Below are 21,611 nucleotides of genomic sequence, written 5' to 3'. Positions count from 1 at the left end.
GAGCTTCTCCATGCCTTAGCTTCACAGGTTATTACATTGTCTCACTCTCCCCCCTTCTCCTTCAGCACTTCCCCCTCCCTCTGCCTGCTGTAATCTCACACAGTGGGTGGAACAAGTGTTCCTTTCAACAGCAGTGAAGCTACTGCATGAAAGAGCTCAGGTAACGCCCACCAGAGGACTTCTTGCTCATTAGCATATTTATATAAGTTGATTTTAGAAGGAAGGAGGTCATGGATGACAACTATAAGAAGATTACTACAGTCATAGTGCCTGGATCTATGAGTAAGTGGCCCTGGTTTATCGTGATGGATTTTGATGGTAGATTTAACTTTAGAATTAATTGTTTTTTCATTCATATTGTATAAATTATTTATATGGAATGTCTATAATAGTAAAATTCCTGATACTATAATGACTGTTTTTATTTCCTTTAATAAATAAAAAAAATTTACACCTCATATCAATTCATACAAAATCATTTTTTTGTTTGTCAAACAATCACCTCTGATATGAAACCTCTTAGTAATTCTGACATGTCATGTCCCGGGTGCGCCAGTAGTAAGACATTGGCGCCAATGCGGATCATATTCCCGGTGATCCCATTTGGAAAGAGATTAGAGAGGCTCCAGGTTGATCGCCTATTCATTCTGATCTATATCTAGATCCCTGGATTGAGGGCTGTACAATGCACAGTTTTTCTCTACCTTTCCTGTAAATACAACCATGAATTCTGTGTATACTAAAGCATAAGTCTCATCTGGATAAATACTTTGCCATAAACAAAAGCCGCGACCTCTGAATCGGAACGCCTGCGCCTCCGCTCTATTCTTCTATACTGGAAATATTCCCAGATATCGCAGACACTGTACTTGTTGTGTCTGACTACAATTCCAATTATTCACCTAATGACAAAAATAATGATGTTAGTCAACTAATGTAGCGGGTAATTGATGGGAACATAATAATCCGTATTTAGGAAAAGAACAAATATTAACCAGAGATGTCATTTCTGCCTTTCTTATACAAAATACTTATCATTTCTTCATATGAGCAGCCATTATTTATGTTGTGTATACAGGGGGGAACCTAAACGTTCTGCTGCCTGAGGGGAGCTATAGAGCGGCGCCTCCACCATCCCATCCAATAGTAATATATCAGGTTATTTATTTAGTACATGGGTTCTCCATGCAGCTTCCCATACTGGTGTCAAGAAACACTATTACCTATAGTGTATGGGAATATCAATGGGTTCACCCCGAACAGATAAGACAGTCCATCATATACAGTCAGGATATACGTTACAGCCGTATCTGCTCAGACAAGACAGACCTGGAAAACACCTCCTAGAGCTCAGGTCTGAATTCCTCCAGTTGGGCTACAGACCAAAATGACTGATAACCAAATAGGTAAAGCAGCAGCCATCAACAGAGATGATTTACTCATATATCATCCAACAGACCCAACAGGAGGCCAGAGTACCCCTAGTAGTCACTTACAGCCCACAACTGGAGATCCTACGTGTGATATTGCCAGGGAACTCCAACCAATTCTTCATAAAGATACAAGAAATATTCCCAGTCCTTCCCCCTCCATTCCTTCTGGCAATCACCAAACTTTAAACAACTTGTCCGGAGTGCTTTCAGGCCCCAATTACCCTTCCAGCAATGTAGGTGCAAAACGTGCCAGCACATTCATATGGGTGACCATGTACCTCAATCACACACCGTACATAAAATCAAGGGGACATTTTCCTGCAGGTTTTCTAAAGCGGTCTAGCTTATTATGTGTCAGCAGTGTCCAAGCACAGGACTTTATGTTGGGGAAACAGGCCAGAGACTCCATCACCTGACATTAAATAGGAAAGGAGAGAACTCACGGCGGCCGCGCATTTCTCCAGAGAGGACCACACTATGGAAGATTTAAAGATTACTATTTTAATGGAACACAAGACAAGACACAGAGGGAAAGGAAAGAATTGAAGTATAAATTAATGCAGAGATTCAATACCTTACATCCATGCCAGCTTCATGACCTCCTATCTCTGACCTGGAGGCCACAAGCAGATAGGAGCCAGGGCTCTTGTGTCTCGCCTCACAGGTTTTTAGTATGTTTATTGCTGTCCTGTTTTAAATAAGATGTCCCAGTTTATATCAATCTTTTGTTTTAAAGATTTTTTTATCCTTTAATGATGATTCATACATAACATCATGTCTGGCGAAGACAACTGGTAGTAACCAAATTCGTAGTGAGCTTGTGGTTTCTAGGTGCCTCGTTCTGTTGTGACTTGGCTCTGGTGACTATTCCTTTGTGTTTGTTTCATCTTTTCTTCGCCTCTGTGTTTTTCACTTTGGTGCAAGGAAGGATAATCTCCTATTTGTCTATTACTGCTTGGGTTTGTGAGGCAATCAGGTAGGGAAAGTGGGAAAGCGGGTTCAGCGTTAGGGCACACTGTCTTTATTTACAGTTCTTGACTGTTCCCAAACTCCATGTTCTAGCTCTCCTGTGGAAATATTGCATAATGTATCATTGGAAATTTGTGGGAACACAGAGGCAAAGATAGAAAATATTGGTCTTGAGACTTGTCTGTCTATTGATTCTAAATGGTATGTCGATCAACCAAAGATGTAATCATTTTTACCTTGGCTTGATGTAGCCTTATAGGCTGTTACACTATGCTGGAGCACAGTGTAACAGCCTGTGTAGCTACATCACGGAGCGGCTCTGGTCACACCCTCCAGAGTTCTTCTGACTCATTAGCATTATTTTCAAAGTTGATTTTAGAAGGAAGGAGGCCATGGATAACAAATATAAGAACATTACCAAAGTCACAGTGTCTGGATCTATGAGTAATGGCCCTGGATTATCATGAATGATTTTTATGGGAGATTTCCTTTAAATTAGTTTTTAAATTATAAGAGCTACATTATAATTACTAGACAACTGGTGGTGTGTGAGACAAACTAAATGCTCTAGAAGACAAACCTAGAAGGGAAATGATCTAATGCATAATATGTGCAATGCAAAAATGAAAAAAAAATGCTACACAATGGTTTATGTAACCTTAAAGAAGCATCTGAAGTTGTTCTAAAAAACCATGATAGATGTCAAATAAAATTACAATATGTTTTACAATTACAATAATCAGTGAATCAACAAAGTCATTAGTCAAACAGGTTGTGTGTTGACTGGCTCAAAATATATTTAGACTTGATCAGGTCTGGTCAGTTCTAATATTTTCCACTTGAAGGGCACTGGAGCTGAGCTGTAGTAACCTGGCTCAGCCACCACAAAGTGTCCGGAGCCCAGTACTTCATATATTTTCTAGCTCCATGCCTCCTGCTGTCAACTGAGTTTGTATGTTCTCTCCGTGTTTGCGTGGGTTTCCTCTGGGTCCTCCGGTTTCCTCTCACACTCCAAAACATACTGGGAGCTTGATTAGATTGTGAGCCCCATGGGGACAGCTCTGGGGGACAGGATTTGGAAAGCTTTGTGCAGCGCTGTGTAATCTGTGTGCGCTATATAAAATAAAGGAATTATTATTATTAACAGTGAAGAGGGGTATCCCAGAAATAAGTCTTTAATTTTGAAATCATAGAAAATTTCTTTAAAGGACATCTACCACCAGGATGTAAACCAAGCATACTGATATATTGGCGTGTGCCCCCTCTGGAAGGATCTGCTCTTTAAGCTTCCTATGCCCATGTCTTTAAGAAATAAAAAGGCTTTAACATTAGGCAAATGAGCCTAAGTGGCTCGAGTCTCCATTAACACCTTTGGAGACTGGAGCCCCTCAGGCTCATTTGCATAATTTTTAAAGCCTTTTTTTGTAAAAACCAGGTCTTAAGAAGCTGAAAAAAGAGCAGATCCTGCCAGAGGGGGCACACACCAGTATGTCAGTGTGCTTGGTTTACAATCCTTCATCCTGGTGGTAGATGTCCTTTAAGAACCTGAAATGCATATACCAAAGCATAGTATATACACAAATGCTCACCTGGATGCTATATATAATGATATACATTCCAGAGGCAGGACAGTCAGACTTACTGTCTTCACCGGACAAAAGTGGAGTGAAATTGCTAATGATTAACTACCTGTGAGTCACCCTGAACACACGGCCCTTGTGTATCACCTTTGTATGAAATCATAGTGAAGGGTTCATTCGACGAAGTTCTCTAGAAACGTCTCCAAACAAAAGGCACCAGACTTATATGTTCATCCACTTCAGAGGCGAAATAAGGAAGATGCTGATCGATGTGTTAAATGAGGTGTCGGAATGGAATGAAACTTTCGATGTGTGACTGTGATGATGACTTGTATCATCACAATATTAGAGATATTACAATAAAAAGCAGATATGTCGAAAACCAAGAGGAATTGATAAACAAAGTTTATTACAAAATTGTATAACTTTCAATTCCACAAAAAAAAACATGTATGCACTGACATTGGTCAACCCCTTTAAGATATTTATTTCCATGTTTCCATATATGAATGACCCTGTTTTTTCTTGCTCTGTTCAGATTTAGTCATTTTTTCGCTTTCTAAACCCTCCATCTGCTCCCTACATGAGGAACCTTTTGGCCTAAGTGAAGAGCTACTTAAACATTTTGGAATATGCTGATGCCCTTTGGTGTAGAAGGAGCTGAGTGTGATCTGGCAGCTGATAAGAGGACATGAAGGTCGTGGTAATCCATTATTATTTTCCATGGACAGATCATCAGGAGCCAATTTCAGGCAAAAGTAACATTCAGAAATGGCCCTACTTTACATTAGAGACACACAACCCTCCACCTGTACCCAAAAGATCAAAGATACATCTCTGTGTTGACACACGGTAGATGAAAAGGGAAACACTTTTCTTGTTCAAATAAACGCCAGGTATTGTTGTTTTTATAAAGAGTAGCAACAAAAGTACTTAAAGGCTCTGGCACTAATCAGTGATTTTAGAATTAAAGAGCCCACATAAACTTCTGTGGTCTTGGATTATAATAAATAAGCATGAAGCTGTCTCTCTACTGCCACCTATAGGGACTGCTCTGCAAGACAATTTGAATTTGTAGATATTGTTCAGTACTTAAAGGAATATTACAATCTTGGATATTAATGGCAGGTCCACCTCTGGAATCTATAGCTATCTTGATAATGGGGGGGGGGTGTCCCCTGACCCTCATATTATAACTGCATTGGGTGGAGAAGTGGCCAAGCATGCGCTGCTCTATATACACTTCTATAAAAGCCTGATACAAAACGCAATGTAAACGTGACGTTAACGCATACTTTAATACGTGACGGTAGGTTTTCTTTAAAGAGCATCTACCACCAGGATGAAGGACTGTATGCAAATGAGCCAAAGGTGCTCCTGGCTCCATATGTGTATTCAGGTGTAGTCATAAGGTGGAATAACAGTAGAAGAAAATAGAAGAAAAAAAGATTTTAACTAAACTGATTTATAATTATCCAATGTATAACATGTAACAAGGATGTGCTGGGTGAGTATAGCATACGATACATGTTTCCAAGCTGGTAGGTTTTCTTTAAAGAACATCTACCATCAGGATGAAGGACTGTATGCAAATGAGCCTATGGAGCCCCTCACACACATTTTCAGGTAACGTTTGAAGGTTAGGAAAGTGGGGGACAGTCTTGCACATTTTGGTGGAGAGTAGATAGAGACATTTTGGTAGAGATATCCAATATTTCATGATCAGGCATGGGTTTCCCGTTGGGCACATAGACATATGAGTGAGGCCACTTTTAAAGAAAATGAGGCTCTTCCTTGGGATCAATGCAATATTAAAGATTCTTCCAGAGTTGTATACAGAGAAGAGGCAAAGACTGAAGCTGCTAGGACCCAGCGTAAAAACCGATACCAGGCCCCCCAAATATGATACATCATTTATATCCCTGGTCTTTGAGTATGAAGAAGAAAGACTTTTGGGACTATAAGGTACTTGGATACAACGGCATCATGCGAATGTCAAGTTGCACTACTTTTTGAAAACTTTTTGGAAAACTCCATTACTGAGCTGAGGTATGTATGAAAAGGTTGTGGGGAAATATGTCCCTTGACATCAAGCATGTCCTACAAGAGGCCTTATGACATGATGCGGGACTCAAACCAAACCACTATATCTTTTCCAGAAGGAACAGACTCCCAACTGTAGACAACACTGTTTCAACCTGATTGGGTCTCCTCAGCGCAGCGTAGGGAACTAAAGAGGTTCTGGAGCAGCTGACGTGAATATGTAGAGGTTTTGTGGCAGCTTTCTTCTCTGAAAAATGCTGTAGAACTATTATTTTTACTTTATCTTTTTAAATTAATTTGGGGGCGTCCACAACTCTTAATCTGGCTCTGCAACTATATAACAACTGTTCACAAAGCTACAGAAAACTCAACATGTTATATGTTAATTTATGTTAAAGGAAACTTGTCAGCAGAAATTGACCAAATAAAATGCTACTTGTACAGTATGTTTTCAAGTAGTTTCAGACCTTCCAAATTTGGAATCATCCAGAAAATCTAATTTGAAGTGAGATGTAAATTGGTTGTATGGCACTGAAGTTAAGCTCACCTTCACCGTATTTGACAGCCCTGCATTCATGGACATCACTTACCATATCGCCTAATGTCTGGTAAATTATGTCAATCATAGCAGAGAGAAAGTTCTGAGGTAGAGAGAGCTTGACTTCTGTTTTAAACACTCCGCCTCTGTGACTTTATACATCTAATATACCTATCACTTCAAAGAGGCCATTACACTGGGCCATGAAATAAAGATGCTTCACTATATACTTGTAGTGGTTTATTGGGTCAATGTCTGCTGACAGGTTCCCTTTAACTTTTCCAACACCCAAATGCACAAGTCTTTTTTCTCAAAAAAAAAATCTACAACTTTTTCCCCTATCTCTTGTGCATGAGATGTAGCAGGTTCAGTATTATTAAGGATGTACATGTCTGGCTTATCATTATACTGACTTCTATACACTGATGTATAATGTCATTGTAATAAGAAACATGTATTTGTATTGTAAAATGTAGGGATTGCAAATGTAGCGAATACTGAATGGGATTTTGTGTTCAGTTTCAAGCATGAAATTACAATAGACAATAGTGATAGAGATTAGAAGGACATAAGTTATATACAAACTGATATGAATCTAGATATTTAGAAATATGCTTTGTGCAGATCTGACTTTGTATGAATGTGGATGTATGTGTGTATCTGTGCATATATACAGGGCCGGCCTTAGCTTTGATGTTGCCCTGTAGATCTTCTATTAAAATATAAAGTATAAAATATAACAATACATAACATAAACCAGTCATAATATACAATAAACGTCCCTTGTGTCGGACTGGCCCAACACGGAATCAGAGGATCCTCCAGTGGGCCCAGACTCTAAATTAATATTGAACTCAAAATATATGACAAAAGAATTTTTGGAGTCTAGTAGGGTCTATTTCCCTGGAAAAGATAAATGGTGGAATAATTAGAATAACCTGGTAGGACCAAGGAACCCCAATTTGACATTGAATGCCCCACACCATCATAAGAAAACAGAATACATATCTAATATATAAAGCAGGCGTGTGTGTGTGTATGTGTATCCGCTAAAGGAATCTGTATCATCGTGTTTACAATCACCAAATTTTTCACAGCCGCTTTCTGTGACTCAAGGAGCGTCATAGACTCTGTTTTGAAAATGCACTTATTAACCCCCCATATACAGGAGCCATTGTCTGCTGCTGCTGTGGCAGTTAGAAGCTGAGCCGTGATTGGTTAACATTTTGCCACAGGTCATTAATATGAGCTCTGAGCTTTGATTGGTTACTATAGGCAATAAGTATATAGACAGCTTATGTGTAGGGTAAGAAGAATAGGGATCGAGACATGGAGACAGGCAGAGAAAGTGAGTGAGACACAGAGACAGGCAGGGAGAGTGAGTGAGAGACAGAGAGACAGGCAGGGAGAGTAAGAGACAGAGAGACAGGCAGGAAGAGTGAGAGACAGAAAGAAAGACACGGAGAGTGAGAGACAGGCAGGGAGAGTGAGTGAGTGAGTGAGTGAGTGAGTGAGTGAGAGACAGGCAGGGAGAGTGAGAGACAGAGAGAAAGACACGGAGAGTGAGAGATAGGTAGGGAGAGTGAGTGAGAGACAGGCAGGGAGAGTGAGATATAAAATATTTTTGTTAACCATCCTATTTTGTTATAGCTAAGAGCCGTTATTTACTATTCTGGGGCAGCGCCGTGATCTACAGCTAGTATATAAATATATATATACAAAAGAAAATATGTATATAGGTATCTATAAAACATGTATATTAGAATCCCAGGAGTCACCATTGTTTTTCCATTTTAAAGTGAAGAATGAGGGCTTGTTTTTAGTTTTTAGCAGGACAGTTTGAATTTTTTTGGGTATCGCACCAACTGGGTATTTCTTAATAGATGCCCACATCTTTGGACTAGTAATGACACTATTTAATTTGTATCTTTCTCTAGAGGAAAAGATAACACCAGTCATGCATATATATGATTGTCTGTGTATGTATACATCTGTATCTATTAATATTAGCTCAGTGTTTCCCAAACTACTTTATATCAATAACTTTTCAACCATACTAACTATGTAACTCAACCATTTTGCAAAAAAAAAAAATCTTGTATCTCACTTAAGATACATTTATTAAAAGAAATGGTGTTTCTTATAGTGGGTGGGGCTTAATGTGGGTGGGGCTTAATGTCAAGGGGGTGTGGTTTAGAATGCAAGAGCAAATGCTACATTGTATCTGAATTTGTATACAAACTAAGCCAAAGTAAAGTTGACTAAGAAACACTATAGTAGATTTTTTTTTATCCAGCTTCTGTACAGGTCTGCTGCTGTCTGGTGCTGATGCTGATGCTGGGTTTGCTATGTTGGATCCCACAGACACCTATAAGATCTGTTCTAGCATTAGTTTCCCTCTAGTAATAATACAATGTTTATGCATTGGAATAATTTGCATTGAAAGCATTTTATATTGTCTGCATTCAAAGTCTCCAAACATCCCATAAACATCTACAAAATCTACAAAATTTTTCACTACAAAAAGTGATGAAAACTTATTTAATTATTGAACATTCACAAATGCCTAAAGTCTCTTTCACACATCAGCTTTTTTCTCAGAATATTGCATTACCCCTTTTTAGTCTATTCATGTACTTTCAATTCTGTTTTTCTACTGCTGGGGAACCAGCTGTTTTGCCATATAATTTTTGTAAACCATGTATATACAGAACCGACCCAAACAGAATGAAAAAAAAAATTATCTACGGAGACACAATGGACTCCCCTGTGTGAATGAGCCCTTAAGAGATGTATCAAGTTATATCGAGAAATCTCCTAGATAGTTTCTGTAGGTTTGTGAACTTTTGCACTTTTATAACAATGCTGAATTAATGTTTCATTGAAAAAAACAAACAGAAGGATTTTAAAATTCCCTGTCCATAGTGTAAACCATAAACAGAGTCTGAATTAAAACCTATGCTTACACTGCCAGGGCTCCTGCTGCTCATGAGCTACATGTCATTTAAAGGTATATACTACTACACTACACTCCAGCTCATGGCAATCTAAGGCTCAGTTCCCACTACTGTCTGCATTTCCGTTAATTTATCTCCTTTAAAAAAGAAAAAAAATGGATGATAAACTGAAATAAACTGAACATAACTAAAAACATGTCAATTACTGTCCGTTTTTAATATTTATTATGACAAATAATTTATCTATATCTCATGTCTATCTATCTAGCTATCTATCTATCTATCTATCTATCTATCTATCTATCTATCTATCTCATCCATCTAAAGTAAATTCTAACATCTCCAGATGGTCCTTCCACACACAATCTATCTATCTATCTATCCATCCATCCATCCATCTACTATCTATCTATCTATCTATCTATCTATCTATCTACTATCTATCTATCTATCTATCTATCTATCTATCTATCTATCTGTCTGTTATCTGTCTATCATCAATCCATCTATCTGTCTATCTATCTATCTATCTATCTATCTCATATCTATCTATGTATCTATCCATCTATCTATCTATCTATCTATGTATCTATCCATCTATCTATCTCACAATTATCTATAAATCATCTATTTATCTTTCTACATGTATAGATTAGCTCAGTGGGGGAGATTTATAAGTGTCTGTGGTAAAACTGTTCAAGTTGTCCATGGAAACCAATCAGTGCTCAGCTTTAATTTTAAAAACGGCTGTGGGAAAATGAAAGCTGAGCTCTGATTGGTTGTCATAAGTAACTAGAACAGTTCTGCTCTCAGACACTTCCAATAAATATCCTTCACTATCTCTGTCTATATATTTATCTATCTTTATCTCTGTGTACAAATCTTTCTCTCATTGACTACAATGTTCAAATTATAACATCCCGTTCTCCGTGCGTTTTTTTCAAATGGAAAGAAAGTACTGCAGCCATCACCATTTCAAATGTGAAATAAAACGAATGTATAGCGGATGCCCTAAGTTCACACCACAGTTCAAACCTCCGTAAACCAAAAGGAAATAACGGAGGTTTAACGTATCAATTAGAATTCCCATTGACATCAATGTAAACTTTATGCCATCCGTTATGTTCCGTTTAGGCAGGGATCCGTTATACGTGGCGCAGGCTGCAGGACTTTTTCTCTGTTTGAAAGAAATGCCTGCATAATGGATCAGCGCCAAACTGACCATAATGGATTATATAAATGTATACATTTACATTGATTTTACTGGGATTTTTAACTGATACATTAAACCCCCCTTCTTTACTTCTTTTTAATGAAGGAAAGGAACTGAGGTTTGAACTGTAATATGAACTTAATTGGACATAAAGGGTGACATACAATTTTGTTTGATGGCAATGGTATTTTTAACTGATATGTTAAACCTCTGTTCCTTATTTTTTTAATGGAGGTAGGGAAAGGGGGTTTTAAATGGTAGTGTGAACTGAGCCTAGGACTAGAGATCCCTTTACTGATACAATTTCCCCTTGACCTGTAGGTAAGAACCTATTAGGAGGTGCTACATTGTATCAGTACATTCCTAGCCTCCTGCACAGAAGAGGTGCCCCCTTTATGTCTAAGGGTGATTTTATTCAGACTGGCACCAGAAGATTGACAAAGTTCTCCACTATTCTGCATCTTGAGTGTGGATCGTGTGGGGTCAGGAGCTATTGAAGAAAACTCCATGTAACAAGAAGGAAGTACAATTCCCCTCCTAACACAAGGAGAATGGAGGTATTGGAGGTAGGCTACACCCCCTAGCCACACACACAAAAGCAAGGAAATAATGATAATAATAATAAGTATTCATTAACATAATTTTTAAAAAATGTCATGCAGTTACTAAGAAATATATTTAAAAAAAAAAAATATTTTTACAATATTTGTTAACAAGTTTTTACAGCACAATAATTTTTTTTTTTATTAAAAAAAAACAAAGTAGTAAGAAATGAAATATTTGACATGATAATAACAATAATCATTTTGAAAATTGTGGTAAAGAATCCATGTGTTAAGTAAGATATAATGGAGTGTGGATATGTTGTGCACGTTTCCATATATTCCAGGTTTTATTGTATTAGTAATTTAGAAATAAACATGAATGTAATTCTGTCGCCAGACAATGTCGCACATTCTTGTAGTGTCAGTATTTCGGCTCAGATGTAATTATCATATATTGTTATAGTTAATTATGTCAGACTAATGAGGTTTTTCTCTATAAGGAGCCTTTCTATATGGTCTGTGTTATCCTCTATTTACCAGTATACTTAGAGGGACCAGTCTCTAGTCTGGAGACCACAATCCTCTGAGTCTATTGAAAACTCAACTTTCTGTGCAAACAGTACAAAGTGATTTTATGTAATGCACAGGAGAAGAGCTTATTCCTGATCTGCTTCTCTTACATATTTACTAAGGAATAATCCAGTTCTGCTCCTTTCTGCCTTGAAATAAATTGTGAAGACAAGAAGGAGATATATGTGTAACTATCAAATCCCAGAACAAATGAGTGTATAGAATACATGAGTGCATAGAACACATAAATATATAGAACACATGGGTGTATAGAATACATGAGTGTATAGAGCACATGAATGTATAGAATACATGGGTGTATAGAACACATGAATTTATATAGCACATGGGTGTATAGAATACATGGGTGTATAGAAGACAGGAATGTATAGAACACATGAGTGTATAGAAAAAGTTGAACGCATCAAATAAGCCTCGATGTTCAGGACTGTAATGCCTCACATATTACATAACATAGAGAACTATTATGTGGAAGCAGTAAATATCATGTATGATATTATGGAAGCATCTATGTATACAATATTTTGAATAATCTATTGTACAGTGTGGAAAGTTTGAAATTTCAAGTTTGAAATGTCAAGTGTGAAATAAAACAAACCAGAAAGTCAATTTAAAAGTTAAATTCTTAATGAAAGATACAAGTGTAATAATAAATATTAAAGTAAAAGACACCAGGATTAACATTTGATATAGGTTTTATAATGAAATGCAAAATAGATAATAGATAGATAGATAGATTTAAGATGGATGGATGGATGGATGGGTAGATAGATAGACAGATCAATAGAAATATTTGATTGATTTATTAGTGGGCAAAAGACAGAAGGAAAGGAATGAAGGAAGAAAGACATTTGATGGACAGATTGATGGGAAGAAAAATAGATATATCAGATAGAGAGATAAATAGTTAGATAGATATTAAATCGAAATATTGAGACATAATCGTCATATACAGAGAAATATTAGACAGTATAAATGATAGATAAAAAGATAGATTAACTATATCCAGATAAAAGATACACGACTATATATATATATATATATATATATATATATATATATATATATATATATATATATATATATATATATATATATTTATAGAGAGGGAGAGCGAAAAAATATTCGGTAGATAGATAAGATAGATAGAAAGAAGTCAAGAAGATAAATTGATATTAGATATTATGAAGAATAATAGATAGTTAATAGAATAATAAACAGATTATTAAAATATAGATACATAGAAAGATAAACCAATGAATTATAGATAGGTTGATAACAGATAGGTAGTTAGATAGATCGATTATAGACAGACAGACAGATAGATAGTAGTCAAGGAGAGAAATAGACAGGCAGATAGATAGATAGATAGATAGATAGATAGATAGATAGATAGATAGAAAGATAGATAGATAGATAGATAGATAGATAGATAGATAGATGCTGAAGATTGCAGGTTTCAGTTTACCAACCTGCCCATGTCTTCTCTGTGTAGCACAGACTGAGGCCAAGTACCTGCATACAGAGGAGACACAGGAGGGCTTGTAGCAATGAGAGCTTTAGAGCAATCCCCACTACTCACTTACACATCACAACAGAGAAGGGCTGGAGAGGCTGAGGCTACAAGAGCATTACCACATACTTCCAGCACTACTTCTAGAGAATCACCTCCCTGACCAGGGACAATAATATCTGCAGCTACATCACACTGACATTCCTAAATATATGTATAGTATTCATGCTCCCTACCAACAAGCCTCTACATGGCAAAAGAAACACATCCAGAAATGAGTAAAAGCTACACAAACAGGAGAGAATAGAGTAGCATAGTACAGAGCAGGATCTAGGCTAATGGTTTGATACAGAATAGACAAAATAGAAACATATAAAAATGTGTCAAAATACCAACACATAGGAATTCACGATATTTGTAGATCGATGGATAATATAAGAACCTGATAGACAGATTATAGATAAATAGATAAATATATATATATATATATATATACATAGACACAGAACTGTAGAGAAGGGTACAAAAGATACAAGGAAGATAAAAAGTGCAAATGTAGTAGTATAGTAAAAGGATAGATAGATAGATAGATAGATAGATAGATAGATAGATAGATAGATAGATAGATAGATAGATAGATAGATAGTGTCCCTGACTGGACATTCTTTAAATATTACACACTTTTCTCCTAAGTATCAATTATACTTCAGCATCATTGTGCTGCCATATGGTAATCACATATAGTTTAATGAAAATCTAGTAGTACAGTAATAGACAAGATAGATATTAGATATATAGATAAATGGATAATATAAGATACTGGATACTTCTCTGATTTAGTTTATAATAGTATGCACTGTACAGCATCAATTATAACTATGGGGCATAATGCTGCCTTATTGTATTTTCTCCCAAAATATTTAGAGGCTGCACAGGGTCTATAGACCTAGAGAGATATTGTTGTGGTATAATACATTTACAGTGGATCAAAAAAATAATGCACTTGTAACTCGTCCACGTGTGTGGATGTAGCAGTGCTGAGGTTGTCACTCATATATTTGTCATAACACATGGCACATATAGGCTTGACAAACCCAGCTCTGCTACACCAGGGATAGGAGGAGGGCAGCAACATGATCGTCGTCATGAAGTATGTGTGTGTGTGGAAGGCTCACCTCTTGCAGTGATTTGAAGCACAATCAATCCTGGGGTTGTACTTGAGGGATGTGATAGAGAAAACCCCACTTTTCCCTAAGCGGTTCCTTGCCTAGTGGTGAACAAGAGCTTCCCAATTGAAGGCAATGATCCTCATGTAGTAATATGCAGCAGCAGCACAAAGCAGCCGGCCATTTATACCAGCACTCTAGACAAAGATATTTAGTTATTCCTGGGTACCAAGTGCACTTTTGCATTTTTAAGTATGAGCCAGCATAGTATAAACACATTCACAAGAGCAATTACTAAATACTTCTAAAATGCTCCAAAGTCATTGGGTTAACTGCACCACCTCTACTGTGCAGCTCTTAATATGAGATTTTATTAGATTACATCCAGACGATGTGACCTACACCAAGATCTCTGCCTCACAGGCATTCAGAGGGAACAGACTGATAGGATGTATACTGCTTCTATCACAACAGACTTCATAGCTAAATGGATGGATAGAAAGATAGACAATCGATAGATAGATTATAGAAACTTACTGCATAGATACAGAAATATTACATATATGGCTAAAGCAATATAGATAATAGATAGACAAAGGATAGATAGATAGATAGATAGATAGATAGATAGATAGATAGGAGATCAATAGATACATTGACAGAGGGTGTGAGATATAATTGATTGATTGACTAAAAGATGATAGATAGATAGATAGATAGATAGATAGATAGATAGATAGATAGATAGATAGATATTACATACAGTTGAAAGAAAGATAGATGATAGGTAGTTCAAAGAAAGAGATAGAATTGATTGATTGAGGGAGTGATTGTCAGACAGATATAAAGAAAGATAGATAATATATAGATAGATACTAGATATAAAGTTAAACTAAAGGAAGATAAGACATTGAAAGATACTGCACAGATGGATGGATGGATAGATAGATAGATAGATAGATAGATAGATAGATAGATAGATAGATAGATACTAAATATACAGTTAAAGCAAAGTTAAATGACTGTTGATAGGTGACAGATAGATACTAATATATAGTTAAAAGAAAGAAAGATGGAATTGGGAAAGATATTGCAGAGATAGATAAACAGATAGATAATTAGTTATTGTATATATATATATATATATATATATATATATATATATATACAGATAAATAATAAATAGATACGATAGATACCAAATATAAATTGATATTACATAGATAGCAAAATATACATAGATAGATTGATATATGCTGCATAGATTAAAAGATAAATAGATTGATAGGTAATAGGTAGTTATAAGATAGATAGAACATAGAAATACATTGCATAGATACACGGATATAAAGACCCCGTGTATTTGTGTGTGTGTTATTGACAACATATTCTGTCTCTCGGTTTACAGATCACTAGGACACAATTATTTCACCTCCTGGGAATACACGCACATTATTTTCTGTTAGCACAAAACATAGGGATTTAGGAAAATCCTAAAATCAACAAAGTTACTGACTCTCGTGTTTAATGTTTATTTTGCTTGTAATGATGAGCCAATGATCGATAAATAGATAGAAGGTTATTAGTGACTGACAGACAATCATACTATTAGATACAAGACATTAGACAGATCCATCAAATAATAAAGACATCAATGTAGCGATACTGATAGGTAGGACATACAGTACATAGACACACGATAGAAGGATAGATAGATAGATAGATAGATAGATAGATAGATAGATAGATAGATAGATAGATAGATAGATAGATAGACAGATAGATAGATAGACAGATAGATACATTGGATAGCTGAAATGCAAATAGCATATATTTATTTCGACCGTTCTTTAACGAAAGAGAGAAGAGAAAGATAATTTTTCTTTGTATCAGATTTGTATTGATAGAAAGAAAATATCCAAACGATAGATGGAAAGGTACAAACATATCACACGTTATAACTATGAAATGTTATAAGAGATAGATAGAAAGGTAGATAGATATTTATATGAACTCGGTTGATTTCTCTTAAGGAGGCTTGCAGACAATCCTTGGTCATGTAGCAAACTGAGTGTGTGCTGTGTATATAGTGTGTGCTGTGTATATAGTGTGTGCTGTGTATATAGTGTGTGTTGTGTACATAGTGTGTGCTGTGTATATAGTGTGTGCTGTGTATATAGTGTGTGCTGTGTATATAGTGTGTGTTATGTATTGTAATGTATATAGTGTGTGCCAGTGACTATCATAGGAGGATGTGTATGTAGCAGAGCTAAGTGTTTGTAGTGTGTGAATGCTGTTGATATCACGAGGATGCTATATGTGTAGCAGAGCTGAGTTTGTCTCTGTGTTTGTAGTGCCTATCATGAGGAGGCTGTGTATGCAGCAGAGCTGAATGTGCATGTGTGTATGTAGCAGTGCTGGGTGTGTGTATGAAGTGCCTATCATGAAGAGGTTGTGTGTGTAGCAGGGTTAAGAAAGTCTGTGTAGTACCTAGCATAGAGAGGCTGTGTATCTAATAGTGCTGAGTGTGTGTATGTAGCAGAGCTGAATGTGTGTATGTAATGCCTATAATGCGGAGGCCGTGTATGTAGCAGTGATGAGTGTGCATGTGTATATGTAGCAGGCTGGGTGTGTTTGTAATACATATCATGAGGAAGCAGTGTATGTTGCAGTACCAAGAGTGTCTGTATGTAGCAGAGCTGGATATGTGTATGTAATTCCTATCATGAGGATGCAGTGTATATTGCAGTACCAAGAGTATCTGTATGTAGCAGTGCTGGATATGTGTATGTAATTCCTATCATGAGGATGCAGTGTATGTAGCAGCGCTGGATGTGTGTATGTAGCAGAGTTGGATGCGTGTATGTAATGCCTATCATGGGGAGGCAGTGTATGTAGCAGTACTAAGTGTGTGTATGTAGCAGAGCTGGATGTGTGTATGTAATGCCTATCATGAGGAGGCAGTGTATGTAGCAGTACTGAGTGTGTGTATGTAGCAGAGCTGGGTGTGTGTATGTAATGCCTATCATGAGGAGGCAGAGTATGTAGCAGTACTGAGTGTGTATGTAGCAGAGCTGGGTGTGTGTATGTAATGCCTATCATGAGGAGGCAGTGTATGTAGCAGTACTGAGTGTGTGTATGTAGCAGAGCTGGATGTGTGTATGTAATGCCTATCATGAGGAGGCAGTGTATGTAGCAGTACTGTGTGTGTGTATGTAGCAGAGCTGGGTGTGTGTATGTAATGCCTATCATGAGGATGCAGAGTATGTAGCAGTACTGAGTGTGTATGTAGCAGAGCTGGATGTGTGTATGTAATGCCTATCATGAGGAGGCAGTGTATGTAGCAGTACTGAGTGTGTGTATGTAGCAGAGCTGGGTGTGTGTATGTAATGCATATCATGAGGGGGCAGAGTATGTAGCAGTACTGAGTGTGTATGTAGCAGAGCTGGGTGTGTGTATGTAATGCCTATCATGAGGAGGCAGTGTATGTAGCAGTACTGAGTGTGTGTATGTAGCAGAGCTGGTTGTGTGTATGTAATGCCTATCATGAGGAGGCAGTGTATGTAGCAGTACTGAGTGTGTGTATGTAGCAGAGCTGGGTGTGTGCATGTAATGCCTATCATGAGGAGGCAGTGTATGTAGTAGTACTGAGTGTGTGTATGTAGCAGAGCTGGATGTGTGTATGTAATGCCTATCATGAGGAGGCAGTGTATTGTCTGGCCTCACTGCTGGCTCCGCCTCTGCTGCCTAAAACCTGGCTCCTGCCTAAAACAAACGCAAAGAAACCTGTGAGCTGCTCTCAGCCCAATTAAGGCGGACTCTAGTGTACACCCAACAAGCCCCGGCGCTACGGCAACAGCACCACAAGATTTGGCAAAAAAAAAAAAAAAAATCAGGAAAAAAAAAAGGGAGAGAGAGAGAGGGAGAGATCTCTTTCTTTTTTTCTCCCAGCCTCAGAAAGATGTCGATGAGTCCCAAGCACACTACTCCCTTCTCAGTGTCTGACATCTTGAGTCCTCTGGAGGAGAGCTACAAGAAGGTGGCCATGGAGGGCACTGGCATAGGGGCGCCCCTGGCAGCCTACAGGCAATCCCAGGTGTCTCAGTCCACTATGCAGCAGCATGCCATGGGCCACAATGCTGCCTACCACATGACAGCTGCTGGGGTGCCCCAGCTCTCCCACACCACCATGGGGGGCTACTGCAACGGCAACCTGGGCAACCTGGGCAACATGAGCGAGCTGCCACCTTATCAGGAGACTATGAGGAACAGTTCAGCCACTGGATGGTATGGGACCAACCCCGACCCACGATTCTCTACAAGTAAGTACATGAGAGAAAATCCTAAATATATATTATATACAACTACAGTTATATTATATTATATTACTTCTATCTGTTACTATTTTCATTCTTTACAGTTTACAGTAGGACCCGTGGATTCTGTACATCCACAAATGTAGCTATTTTTAATCTGGGCAGAACTTCATAAACTTTATTTTATCATTACAAATTCGTGTTACTATTTTGCTAAAATTCTATAATTTATTTACGAAGAGAACTCCACACACTAAAAAAATACTGAGTATGAATCATAACCTATATACATGTTTGCATGTAGAATTCTCTTATTAAATAAAATTTAAAATAATAACAAAAAAACTTTCATAATAGTTTATGTTTACGAAGTTTTAATAATCCGAGATAAAATAGCCATTTTTATAGAAGATGGAAACTTTTTAATATTCCGTGATACAATACATTTATGGTTTTTATTGAATAATTGTCATGAAGAGGGATATAATATTTTATTGCTATATTTTAATATTATTTATTTATTTATTTTTATTGACATTATGATAACGTTGTCATTCTTTACATTGGAATATCTATGTATCTCTCATATCTATCCATTTATATATATATATATATATATATATATATATATATATATATATATATATATATATATATATATATATATATATATCATATACCTATCAACTGTGTTTATGTCATATTTATTTATTTATCCTTATATTATCTATTAATTATCTATAACTGTCATCTATCTACCTTCCATTTATTATCTATCATATTTTTCTTCTATTTATCTACCTTATTATATTATCTATCTATCTCTATATCTATCTTATTATCTATCTATCTATCTATCTATCTATCTATCTATCTATCTATCTACCTAGCGATCATTTACCTATCAACAGTATTTATCTCATATCTATTTAATTATCTTTCTATCATCTATCAATTATCTATAACTGTCATCTATCTATCTATTTATCTGTCTATAGTCTTCTATACTATTGTGGCTTCATCTATATTTTCTGTACCTGATTCTCAGTCTCTATTTTGTCATTTTCAGTATCCCGTTTTATGGGTCCCTCCAATGGAATGAATATGGGTGGTCTTGGCAATATGGGGTCCTTAGGAGATGTGGGGAAGAGTATGGCCCCACTTCAGAGCACCCCTAGGAGAAAACGCAGGGTATTGTTCTCCCAGGCCCAAGTGTACGAACTGGAAAGGAGATTCAAGCAGCAAAAATACCTGTCTGCTCCAGAAAGGGAACACTTGGCCAGTATGATCCATCTGACTCCAACCCAGGTGAAGATCTGGTTCCAGAACCACCGCTACAAGATGAAGAGACAAGCCAAGGACAAGGCAGCACAGCAGCAGATGCAGCAGGACAACACTTCTTGTCAGCAGCAGCAGTCTCCCAGAAGGGTGGCAGTGCCAGTGTTGGTTAAGGATGGCAAGCCATGCCAGGCAGGCTCCAATACCCCAACAACTGCTCTTCAGAACCATCCACAGCAGTCAGCCACATCCCTCACAGTCACCAGCAATGGCTTGGGTCAACATCAAAGCCACCAAACAAACAGTGCAGGCCATTCACCAGACATGGGTCAGCACTCCAGCAGCCCCTCAAGTCTCCAGAGCCAGGTCAACAACCTGTCTCACCTAAATACTTCTAGCTCTGACTATGGCACAGCCATGTCCTGTTCTACCTTACTATATGGTAGGACATGGTGAATACAAACACAGGTCCCTCTGTCCCCAGGCAAAACCCTTCTCCTCTCTTAAAAAAAAAAGAAAAAAAAAAAAGAAAGAAAAAAACTGCAGTACTTTAGGGGGGATGGATTTATAAGAGGGTTTCTCTGAGCAATCCAAAAAGAGAAGGGGGAAGGATAGAGGAGATAGTTATTAATCTGGATGGATGGTCCTCAAAATGTCAAATGGAAGGAGGTAGGAGGCCTGGACTCACCTCACCTGCTTGTACATAGGGCTCCACTGATGGGGGCTCCATCCATTCACCCTACCATGAAAAGGGAAGATTCAATTTTTATTTTCTAACTACCTTGTGACTTTGTATCCTTCTCTTCTATTTGGAATATTTAGTTTTTAGCAGCCTGTAAATTTGGTTGTAAGAAAAAAAAAAGTTGTTTCCTCCGTTTTTTTTTTAATATTGAAATATCCAATTTATTAGATGCCGGATCAGAATTATATTGGATGGTGTATCCTTCTACAGATACACATCCTCTCAATGTAAATGATGCTCATTTTGAAAAAAAAAAAAAAGCAGTAATTTATTTTGTTTTTATTATTTTAGTGTATTTTCATTTTTGTGTGAATAAAATGATGTCACTGCACCAATAATGAACAGTACCTATACATTTTTTAATGGACTTGGAGAGGCTTGTGGGCCAGTACAGTTATTTATAGGTGTCACTTTTTAACTGTTTGCTTGCCAGACCCTTACTTTAAATCGTATTAAATCTGAATGAATAATCTGCATTCTATTTTAGTCTGTCCTTTTTATATCGATTGTTAAACTTCCTCAATTATAATATTGTATATTAATGCACAGGGATAATTTATGAAAAACCCATTGGATTTATGTGGCACCAATTTATTATTATTATTAAACAGGTGGATGATTCTTTCATGAACTCATTGTTCCTTTGTCCTTAATGATGGACTCTATTCACGAAGGTTTTTTTTTTTTTTTTAATTTTGCTTTGATAAAATGATATAAATTGAAAAAA

The 21,611-nt window shown here is 37.0% G+C and overlaps 1 protein-coding gene and 1 long non-coding RNA gene across 2 annotated transcripts; one reads left to right on the top strand and one right to left on the bottom strand.

Moving 5' to 3' along the window:
* Window positions 1-1,949: 1,949 nt before the first annotated feature.
* Window positions 1,950-14,733, bottom strand: LOC140068748 (uncharacterized). Its single transcript, XR_011848538.1, has 3 exons — window positions 14,558-14,733; window positions 13,342-13,384; window positions 1,950-3,515 (listed from the first exon to the last, which is right to left on the bottom strand). It is a non-coding gene; the product is annotated as an uncharacterized lncRNA (long non-coding RNA).
* Window positions 14,734-18,349: 3,616 nt separating this feature from the next.
* Window positions 18,350-21,203, top strand: NKX2-1 (NK2 homeobox 1). Its single transcript, XM_072115532.1, has 2 exons — window positions 18,350-18,870; window positions 19,934-21,203. The coding sequence occupies exons 1-2, from the start codon at window positions 18,510-18,512 to the stop codon at window positions 20,596-20,598; spliced, it is 1,026 nt and encodes a 341-aa protein (XP_071971633.1). The 5' UTR covers window positions 18,350-18,509; the 3' UTR covers window positions 20,599-21,203.
* Window positions 21,204-21,611: the final 408 nt, after the last annotated feature.

The sequence above is a fragment of the Engystomops pustulosus genome, chromosome 7 (genome assembly GCF_040894005.1).
Source record: "Engystomops pustulosus chromosome 7, aEngPut4.maternal, whole genome shotgun sequence".
In the NCBI taxonomy this organism is placed as follows: Eukaryota; Metazoa; Chordata; class Amphibia; order Anura; family Leptodactylidae; genus Engystomops; species Engystomops pustulosus.
This window is presented reverse-complemented; position numbering and strand designations above follow the sequence as displayed.

What these genes read in the sequence shown, in the direction of transcription:
- NKX2-1 (XM_072115532.1), top strand. Translation starts at nt 18,510, where the DNA reads ATGTCGATGAGTCCCAAGCACACTACTCCCTTCTCAGTGTCTGACATC. An exon ending in CGACCCACGATTCTCTACAA is followed by an intron (nt 18,871 to 19,933) that starts GTAAGTACATGA and finishes TGTCATTTTCAG; the next exon opens with TATCCCGTTTTATGGGTCCC.